Source organism: Aethina tumida, chromosome 7, assembly GCF_024364675.1.
Source record: "Aethina tumida isolate Nest 87 chromosome 7, icAetTumi1.1, whole genome shotgun sequence".
In the NCBI taxonomy this organism is placed as follows: Eukaryota; Metazoa; Arthropoda; class Insecta; order Coleoptera; family Nitidulidae; genus Aethina; species Aethina tumida.
The window spans coordinates 13,083,997-13,093,292 of NC_065441.1; the positions used below are offsets into that span (position 1 = coordinate 13,083,997).

A 9,296-nucleotide genomic window follows, 5' to 3' on the forward strand; every position below is an offset into this window, starting at 1 on the left:
AAATAAGACACATTAATATATCATTAAAATATCGTTTATTAGTATAAAAATACAGTTAAACTTATTATCAGGATATATCACAATAGTAATTGCATTATTTTAGGCACTTTTTGAAAGTAACAAATGGAAGAAATCCCTTTGGAATTTAGAGAGTACATTAAATGCAATGAAAAATACATGATATGACAATTTACAGCACTCAACAACAGTATTAATACAATTATACATTTACATAAAAATAATAACAGAGTTAAATTTGTTTCCACAGCTCTTGTATTCTACTATACAGTATTTACAATCTGGAGTAATTTTTCTCAATTTACTGCTTACCCTATAATTAATTATTATACATGCCTTCAATTAAGAAGTCCATTCTCCTATAATTACGGTGCGTCCACCAGTCAGCAGCCTTCTTGTAAAGTACTGAAATAATGATAGCAACAAGAGGCACTGACAAAATGACTGCTACAATTGGCACAACATAATCAGCACTATGACTCTCTCTATCAGAGTACACATCCACATGCACCTCTTCAATCTTAGGTGTTGTCGAGTTAATTTTAATCTGTTCCTTCAGCAAAACATCATCATCTTGTAGACTCTCAGTGATTTTCGGTTTCTGTGGCACCGGCTTGGCAACTGTGGTATTCTTTGTGGTTTTCTGGACTGTATCTGGAGTTGGAGTAACTATTGGAGGAATGTCCTCATTGTTAACTCCCTTCTTAGGGACAATGGAACTGTGGGTTGTATTTGTGCTATGTACATTTGTATTGCTGACAGTGGTAGTATTCAAGGAGGTAACAGGTTTAATACCTGTTGTCTCATTCGAGGGCTTTTCAGTGACATGCTCTCTACCTTTATGTATCGATTTGTCGACTTCGTTTAGAGCAACGGACGTTGCGTTTTTAACTAGTTGGGTGTCGTTTTTAAATTGCACGGAAGTAGGTTTTGGTACAGATTTAACTTCAGCATTCGCCGAAATATTTTTTGCATCTGTTACGTTCAGTGACAACCCATGATCCGCACAAATTACAATCAGGATCAGCACGACATAAACTATTATATTTATAACATACATTTTCTTACGAACATTTAATCCAGTTTGAGGATCAACCTTACGTCAAATAGCAACAAATACTGTCACATATTTATTTTAATTCGCGCAGATGACAGTACAATTCCGGTAGGCACAATGTATCAATTTTAAAAATTCAAAAACAACAAAAATTAATGTTTAATCAACGTATCTTAAGTCTTATTTATAATTATTTCATAATTTATTTTCAAATAAACTCTGATGTCTGGAAAAATTTGTATTAATCATATGTTTTCTATAGAGGGTAGGTCTTAATATGTAGGTAGGTCTTAATATGTTCAAAATAAATCTCAAAAATTGTTTTTTGTTAAAAAACTAGTTGTAAATTAATTTGCATATAAAATGTTAGTTCGAATAAAATTACCATATTTAACATGTGATAAGAATCCGACAACAGTTAATCGCACATTCTGCAGTTGAGGTGTTTTTTTGGTATTTGTAGTGAGGTGGTTGATTATAATGATAAGGCGTTGAATACTGCATCGAAAAGGTAAATTAATGCGGATAAATTCCGCGCTATTTCAAACGAAAGGGAGAGCATGACCTACATTTCAAAATACTTGTTATAAAGTACAGTTAGTTATAACACTAGTGTGATCAGAATACCAAATTCTCTCCATATAAGAAACAATGAATTATATTCAACTCGCATTCTCGTTCTTCATTACTGTGATTATCGTGTTTGGAAGTTTGCTCAATGTTTTTGAGGATTATTTGCCTATAGTTTTTGTACAAGCCTTCCGCTATGGCAAATTTGAAGTCAAAGGCAGAACAAAATCAAAATTGGTCCAAGAATTACCAAAAAGCTACTTCAGGCATTTCTACAGATTGGCTCTGATAATTCAAACATATGTGTTCTATTTGGTAGTCAGTGTATATCTATTTAATGCGGAATTGCCCAATTGGATTGAAGATCTTTTAAATTTGTCTTGTGGGAATGATCGAACTGCACACAGTAAGTTAAGTACTTAATTTAAAAATTCAAAATTTGCAATTAAGAATTTCAGCAAATGCCACAAAAGTGTTTGTGGCAACAGTCTTATTTACACTGCAAGTATACAGGAGATTTTATGACACCCATTTTGTATCAATATTTGGGAAAAACAGTAAAATTAATTTAGGGCAATATATTCTAGGAATTGTGCATTATCCATTTTCAGATATTGCTATATTATGTGAGGCACCAAAATTTGCACTTTCAGGTAAAAGGTCAAACAAAAAAAAAAAAATAAAAAATTCAAAATACATAATTTTTATTTCAGATTTAGAATACAGTAAAGTGAATTTGTTGGAGCTGAATGGAATAGAAATTTTATCAGTTATTATGTTCCTTTGGGCTTGGTCGCACCAACATGTTTGTACTAAAATATTAGCAAATTTAAGGAAGAATAAAAGAGGTTATCTAAATATTTTATTATTGTAATTGAAAAATATATATTTATTTTGTTGTAGGTGATGTTGTTACTGATGATCATAAATTACCACAAGGTGATTGGTTTAAATATTTATCTTGTCCTCATCAGACTGCTGAGATTTTAATGTATTTATCCCTCACAATAATTTTAAGACACAACATAACATGGTTCTTTGTATTTGGATGGGTCCTAAGTAATCAGGTAAAAAATTCTATTTATAAAGTGGAAAAACATTAATATAGTTTATATATTCAACTAATCAATTTTAGGTTGAAACAATTTTGTTAAGTCATTGGTGGTATCAATCACATTTTGATAAGTTCCCAAGGGAAAGAAAAGCTTTGATACCTTTTATTTATTAATGATATGAAACCAAGATAACTTGCCAGTAAAATATATTTTCATATTTGTAATATATTTGCACAATAAAGAAAGTCTGACAAACCTAGATTTATTTTGAGTTACAACAATAATAAATAACTGAGGTAGATGGAATAAAATAAAATTTTACTAAATTTCTGCTAAAAATTATTCTGCGTTAAAATGTGATTGGCGACCTGTATTGAATAAAAACTTCCCAAGATCGCCCAGTCGATTTACATAATAATCAGGAATAAATCCTTTTTCTTCTCTTTTGCCTGACTTTTGAACTTTTTGCAAGCCTTCCAGATTAGTAACACCAGTTAAGACCAATAATGTTTGGAATCCACATCTACTACCCAAAAGTATGTCTGTGTTCATCCTGTAATATATTAACTTCAATAATTAATTCCTTTTTTCATATTTTGTTCTTACCTATCCCCAATCATAAGTGTCCTTTTAGGGTCAACATTATATTTTTTAATGAGATATTCACTAATGTAAGTCTCAGGTTTTCCCATAATCAATGGTTCCCTCTCAGCACAAGTTTCCACTGCTTTCACAATGCTTCCAGTCCCAGGCACAACCAAATCTGAACTCATTGGAAACCTTTCATCCGTGTTTGTGCCAATAAATATACAATTAGGATTATTTAGGTATGAGGCAGCTCTCAGCATTTTCTTATACGAAAAATGTTCATCAAATCCAACTACTACTGCACCAACTTCTGGATCTGGTTTAAAATTTTGAACAAAATCAGCCAAAGGTTCATCCAATACATCTGGCTAAATATAGGCAAATTAGTAACAAATAATATTCTTTGCATTTCAATACTTACCCCAACATCTAAATGCTTAATTCCAGCATTTTCCAGTTCTCTACACAATCCTTTGGATCCTATCACATATACTTTTTTGTTAAATTTTAAATTCTCTAAATATGAGGCAGTGAGATATGCAGTTGATACAATATTATCAACTGTTATGTTATAATCCATACCAACAGCCTTTTTAACAAAATCCTCTCTAACTTTTGTTGAATTGTTAGTGACGAAAATGACCGTTTTATCCATTTCCACGAGTTTGTTAATGACTTCAACGGACCCTGGGATAGGTTCATTTTCAATCCACAGCACACCATCACAATCAGTTAATATTACATCAAATGATTGAAATAACTTTTGGAATTCCAATGGTGATAACTTGGTAAGGTCCACGGAATGACCAGTTTTTACGTATTCCTCCATGCCTTTACGACTAAAATCCAAACAATGGAAACAATTATTTCAATATAGTCAACAAGTGTGTATAGTTTCAAGGTGACCTTAAACTTGATATTGGGTCTACACTTTTTTCGTATATAAACACTAGAACTACATCTTATGTAAGTAGAAATCTGTAAAGTGGATATACATACATAAATTTACCAAAAGCATATCCATATTCGTTAGTCATTGTTGCTTAAAATTTATCTTTGGTATGTTGCGAAAAAAGGTCTAATTTTATTTATACAAAATTGACAATGACAAGCAAGCATATTTGTCCCAAAAATTCGTTCAACAAGTTTATATGTGGAATATACAATTAAAATTAATCAATAACGTAATTAATTTAAGAAACTGTAAATATTAGTATAATATGAAATTGGTTAGAAAAAAAATCCGATTAGACTTTTTATTAGGTTATCTGAACTACCTGTAGAAATTTTAATACAACAGATGGCCTTATGTCTACCATTGTCAGGTTATTTTTAAAAAATTGTAGTATTAATGTATAAAAAATAGCGATATTAAAGTAATATAATTTGGCCAAGCAAACTTCCGTAACAATGAGTAACAACATCCTGGACACGTCATTGTTATCTTTTAACCAAAGTTCTCTACCTGAAACAAACAAACACATTCTGCAACAGTTCTCATCATGGTTTAACAGTATTTACAGGCAGTCAATATTACAAACACCTCAAGAAAATAGAGAAGAACAGATTTATTTGTTGTTAACATTGAAGAAAAGCCTAAAATATGCAATTACAGAACTTAGCCGAGTGAGGAAACCATACAATTTTAGCTGCCAACTTTGTAATGAAGTGATAACAGTGGGACCTCGCGACGATTTCTGGACTGTTTTCCAAAGTCATGAGCATTTTGAGAATATCTACAGTGGACAAGTGCAATTAACTAATCTGAATGGAGATAAAGCTCAAATGTCTCCTACTAAAGATAAAACTTCGAATGATGTTCAAAGTGATGTTGTTTGTGTAACGGATAATAGAAAAGTTGAGGAAAGCATCAAGGAAACAATGTTGCTAGTTACTGAACAGTTATCAAACATTAGTATTTCAAATGTTTCCCAATCATCAGAAAGCCAACCTGTACAAAATAGATTTTCTGAAAGTGATACAGATTCAGACTCAACTTTCCTTTTTAATTTTGAGCTTAAGTATAATGAGATTGTGGAATCTGTGCTATATCCTGCCAGTGTAATGAGAGATGTTAGAAAAATTGACAAACTGAAAGATTTCACGATTCAAAAATCTAACAAATGCAGAGCTGTGTGTTTATTGTGCCCTTGTGATTTGGTCTGTGCCAAGAGTATAAGCAAGAAGAATATTATTGATCATGTTTTTGGACAGAAACATTTAAGGTAATGTATTTTTACATTTATACTTAGGGAAACACCCAAAGATAATCAAATAAGCAGTATCAGTGTTTATTATAAAAGTTACCATTCTGTAATTAGGTAAAGTCCCTATTAATCTTCATATATTTTCATTTACATTTAATATATTTTATTCATTTAAAAGAAGAAAGTTGTATTTCTGAAAATATAATTTTTTGTTGAAGTGAGTGTATTTCCTTTGATGTTTTCAGTGTAAAATATATTATCTACAATAACATTATCAATAATAAAAAATTATATATTTAATCTTTCCCAAAACGTTACAACATCATAAAATAACCCGAGTTAAATTCAAAATGAATCTACAATCACATCACTAACTAGAAACTTAAAAAAGTTATGTTTAGTAGAAAAATTTAATTTAAATTTGCAATTTAAATAAACTTTAAGGTGCGCTGCAATTCCATCGAACGTCGCTGCGCTAAGTTTATACCACGAATCGTTTATGAACATGGAGCAGTCTTACCAGAGTCATCAGGTCTATTTCAAGCCTGATCTAAACTGTGCTTGGTGTGTGCTGTGCAAGAATCAGGTGAAGTATCCTATGATGGGGCAGCACATAATTTCCAAACTACATAAGGATCACGTCATGAAGAACTTTGAAAGAGGAGCTGATTATAATTTGATGACCTTACAGTTAGAAGTGTATGGACTGAGCAGTGAAGCTGTGGCGAAAAAAGAGAAGACGATTATTAACGCACAGAAAGCGCAGAAAAAGGCGGAAAAGAAGCCGAACATGAGGGATCAATCGAATTCTTCGAGTACTGGTGAGTCAGGTTATTGTACCGGTTATTTTCTCGCAAATTTCCTTAAAAACTATACTATGTACTATTTTAGCTTATAATAAATTTAAAATTCATACCATTTTTTAATCCAGTTAAAAAACAATTGTCTCATTTTTTTTGGTCTTTGGAGAAGATTATATCAAACATTAATCTATGTCCAAATTTTGACATATAAATTGTCTCATTAACAATGACAACTGATTTATATTATATTCAAAATTAAATAATGGAATACCATTAATTTCATTTATTATTATAATATTCTATGTAAAAAATAAATTTATATTTATGAAATTCAAAGTTGGATTCTTTAAAATATATTGTTATTAAATATAGTTTCTTGTGTTTTATCAGTATGATTTAGAAGAACCCATTGATAAATCTATTGTACCATATTTAATAAAATTAATAATTTTTTTTAATAAATTCCACTTACTAGTAGTAAAAACACATGCACACAATCTCTTCATCACATTTCACTCCTAAAATACTCAAAAGACAAAAAAATAATTATTGGTGTATTTAGATATTGCACTAAAACGGTTTAAACATTTTTTGGATAAATTTAAACAGTCTCACAATCTTATTGATAGTTTATTAGAACGAAATTAATTCTTTTAGTAGGTGCGACGTTGGACCTACTGTCATAAGTTTTAGTTATATTTTAACAATCTAGTACTTTTTAAACCACTATTGTGGTCAAACTTTGTGGCCACAAGTTCAAACTGGTTCACCCGTTATAGAAATATTATTCATTGTATCGTTATTGTTATAATACAATGGATTATTACCATTATATTTACGATTATTATGTTCCAATTACAGATACCGAGAACGGTACCCATAATATTATTAAAGCGGTCGAAAATCCGCATTCGCAGAATGTTCTCGATCTCATCCCTAACAGATATTCTAAACACAGACAATACCTCCAGCTGAAAGGCAGCAAGGTATTTTGTACTGTGTGCAACGTGTACTTTAATCCTATATTGGACCACATCAAACATCATATCCTGATCAAATCTCACGTTGTTAATTCCCAAATTGAAGCACTGGAATACAAATATTATTGTGAGATTTGCAATGTCAAGTTCACTGATGAAGATCTATGGGTAAAACACCACAATGAAGGACCTAATAGGTATAGAAATATTTTTTGTAATATTAATTTCAAAATTGTTATTTTTAATTTCAAATATTATTAATATATCTTATGTAGGCATGCAAATATTGCTGAGCAGCGCAAAGCTTTAGTACATGAGTATGAGTGTACAACTTGCCTTACTGTCATCTATGGAGATGAATTGTCCCTGTCGAGACACTTAGCAACAGGCACTCGAAGGCATGGCAAAAGAGGTAAGTCAAACAATATTTCTTGCACACTCAATTCTAACGTTGTAATTTATAGAAATCATGTTGCCGGATAAAGTGTGCAAAATGTTTGAGAATTCGGCGATTATAAACAAAAAGGCTGACGAAATGACCCGAGAAGCGATTGCCACTGTGAAAGACGAGGCTAACGTGACAAGCAGTTGTTGCAAAGATATTGAACGTCTTTTATCCACTGTCTTCAACAAATGTAAAGCTTATCCGTTTGGTTCTAGGATTTCCGGCCTGGGCAACAAAGTAAATAAATTTTTTTAATAAATCAATGAATGAAACTGATTTTTTACTATTTAGGGCAGTGATTTAGACGTATTTTTGGAAACTGGCGGCATGTACAATGGGGATAAGTTCCAGGATCCGCAGGATCAAGTGCAGTTTGTCAAAAAGGCAGAAAAGGTTTTCAGGAAGAACTACAACATACTTAAAGTAATTACTTGCATTCCCACTGCCAGAACTCCAATCATTAAGTTGTTGCACATTGCAACTCAATTGGATTGCGACATTTCTTTTAGGCATGGCTTGAGTGTTGAGAACACAAAATTTCTCAAGTAAGCTTAAATATTTTTTAAAAGAAATGTTTCCATTTATAATTTTTTAGATATTGCATGGAGCTACAGCCTATTACTCAACCACTCATTTTGACCATTAAGCAGTGGTCACTCTATTGTCAGTTAAATGAAAATATTACTACATATGCACTAGCAATGCTAGCAATATTTTTCATGCAAACAAAAAAATATCTACCATCTGTAAAAAAACTTAGAGAGTTGAACCCTGGAGAAGTCAGAGTGATTGATGGTAAATACCAAAATAAACACACTAAGAAATACATATTAATGCTGTTTTTAAGGATGGGATACTATCAACTACTCTGCGAGCATCGAGGACGTGAAGAAAACAATCGAATCTTGCACCCAAGATTTGCCTACATTAATTAAGGATTTCTTCGATTATTATTACAACTTTGATTATACAACTCTGGTATGTTGTTAATGCAAAGTTCACATCAATCCAATTTCAATATAATTTTATTTTGCAGGTCATTTGTCCATTGATGGGAAGATCTATTTCTAAAAAGTTCTTCCAAGAAAAAGGTGGCGAATTTCTACCACCAGAAATGAATTCGTACAAGGAAAAGCAAAAGGACGTGAATGGCGAACAGTTCCGTGTTTTATCTCCGTTTTGCATTCAGGATCCGTTTGATTTGAGTCATAATTTAACCAAAGCCTGTCAGATGGGCACACTGAACAAGTTCAAAACGCTGTGCAACCTTTCTGTCAAACATTTGAACAAGTTTTAATGTTTGTATGGTAACCATTCCCATAGAATTTAAGATTATATCTAATTTTTATCTTTGTATATGTTTTATATAGTTGTAATACGCGAGATGTGACAATGATCTTTGTTCTGTTTCGCAACTACGTTACAACAAAACTGTGTCAATAAGACTTATTTTAATATCAGGTTTGTTTTATTAACTTTCCCAATTTCCTTTTCTCCTTTTTAATTATCACATTGACAACCTCATATTAAAACGAAATAAATATAATTTGTGTTTGGTAAATTAATTAAAACA

General features: G+C 31.4%; 4 protein-coding genes across 6 annotated transcripts; 2 read left to right on the forward strand and 2 right to left on the reverse strand.

The window, feature by feature from the left end:
• Positions 1 to 18: 18 nt before the first annotated feature.
• Positions 19 to 1,145, reverse strand: LOC109597760 (uncharacterized). Its single transcript, XM_020013518.2, has one exon. The coding sequence runs from the start codon at positions 1,076 to 1,078 to the stop codon at positions 338 to 340; it is 741 nt and encodes a 246-aa protein (XP_019869077.1). The 5' UTR covers positions 1,079 to 1,145; the 3' UTR covers positions 19 to 337.
• Positions 1,146 to 1,357: 212 nt separating this feature from the next.
• On the forward strand, positions 1,358 to 2,959 carry LOC109597739 (polyprenol reductase). Of its 2 annotated transcripts, XM_020013495.2 has the most exons (5): positions 1,364 to 2,051; positions 2,104 to 2,298; positions 2,359 to 2,493; positions 2,549 to 2,712; positions 2,781 to 2,959. In XM_020013495.2, the coding sequence occupies exons 1-5, from the start codon at positions 1,727 to 1,729 to the stop codon at positions 2,871 to 2,873; spliced, it is 912 nt and encodes a 303-aa protein (XP_019869054.1). In that variant the 5' UTR covers positions 1,364 to 1,726; the 3' UTR covers positions 2,874 to 2,959. The 2 variants fall into 2 exon arrangements, with proteins under 2 accessions (XP_019869053.1, XP_019869054.1); XM_020013494.2 differs by having other exon boundaries at positions 1,358 to 2,051; positions 2,104 to 2,493.
• Positions 2,947 to 6,461, reverse strand: LOC109597738 (glycerol-3-phosphate phosphatase). 2 transcript variants are annotated; one of them, XM_049969331.1, is made up of 4 exons: positions 6,412 to 6,461; positions 3,710 to 4,127; positions 3,307 to 3,656; positions 2,947 to 3,253 (listed from the first exon to the last, which is right to left on the reverse strand). In XM_049969331.1, exons 1-4 carry the CDS (start codon positions 6,444 to 6,446, stop codon positions 3,040 to 3,042), a joined length of 1,017 nt encoding a protein of 338 aa, XP_049825288.1. In that variant the 5' UTR covers positions 6,447 to 6,461; the 3' UTR covers positions 2,947 to 3,039. The 2 variants fall into 2 exon arrangements, with proteins under 2 accessions (XP_049825288.1, XP_019869051.1); XM_020013492.2 differs by lacking the exon at positions 6,412 to 6,461 and adding an exon at positions 4,288 to 4,341.
• Positions 4,457 to 9,183, forward strand: LOC109597744 (uncharacterized). The gene is made up of 9 exons (XM_020013500.2): positions 4,457 to 5,513; positions 5,940 to 6,316; positions 7,160 to 7,475; positions 7,554 to 7,690; positions 7,743 to 7,960; positions 8,015 to 8,268; positions 8,319 to 8,518; positions 8,571 to 8,701; positions 8,760 to 9,183. The coding sequence occupies exons 1-9, from the start codon at positions 4,699 to 4,701 to the stop codon at positions 9,018 to 9,020; spliced, it is 2,709 nt and encodes a 902-aa protein (XP_019869059.1). The 5' UTR covers positions 4,457 to 4,698; the 3' UTR covers positions 9,021 to 9,183.
• Positions 9,184 to 9,296: the final 113 nt, after the last annotated feature.

Bases quoted from the DNA above. Each gene is read 5' to 3' on its own strand.
- LOC109597739 (XM_020013494.2), top strand. From the start codon at position 1,727: ATGAATTATATTCAACTCGCATTCTCGTTCTTCATTACTGTGATTATC. The intron at 2,052-2,103 runs GTAAGTTAAGTA...TAAGAATTTCAG, and splicing joins GAATGATCGAACTGCACACA to CAAATGCCACAAAAGTGTTT. The intron at 2,713-2,780 runs GTAAAAAATTCT...AATCAATTTTAG, and splicing joins GATGGGTCCTAAGTAATCAG to GTTGAAACAATTTTGTTAAG.
- LOC109597738 (XM_020013492.2), bottom strand. From the start codon at position 4,325: ATGACTAACGAATATGGATATGCTTTTGGTAAATTTAT. The intron at 3,657-3,709 runs GTAAGTATTGAA...GCCTATATTTAG, and splicing joins TTAAGCATTTAGATGTTGGG to CCAGATGTATTGGATGAACC. The intron at 3,254-3,306 runs GTAAGAACAAAA...AATATATTACAG, and splicing joins ACACTTATGATTGGGGATAG to GATGAACACAGACATACTTT.
- LOC109597760 (XM_020013518.2), bottom strand. From the start codon at position 1,078: ATGTATGTTATAAATATAATAGTTTATGTCGTGCTGATCCTGATTGTA.
- LOC109597744 (XM_020013500.2), top strand. From the start codon at position 4,699: ATGAGTAACAACATCCTGGACACGTCATTGTTATCTTTTAACCAAAGT. The intron at 7,476-7,553 runs GTATAGAAATAT...TATCTTATGTAG, and splicing joins CACAATGAAGGACCTAATAG to GCATGCAAATATTGCTGAGC. The intron at 8,269-8,318 runs GTAAGCTTAAAT...ATAATTTTTTAG, and splicing joins GAGAACACAAAATTTCTCAA to ATATTGCATGGAGCTACAGC.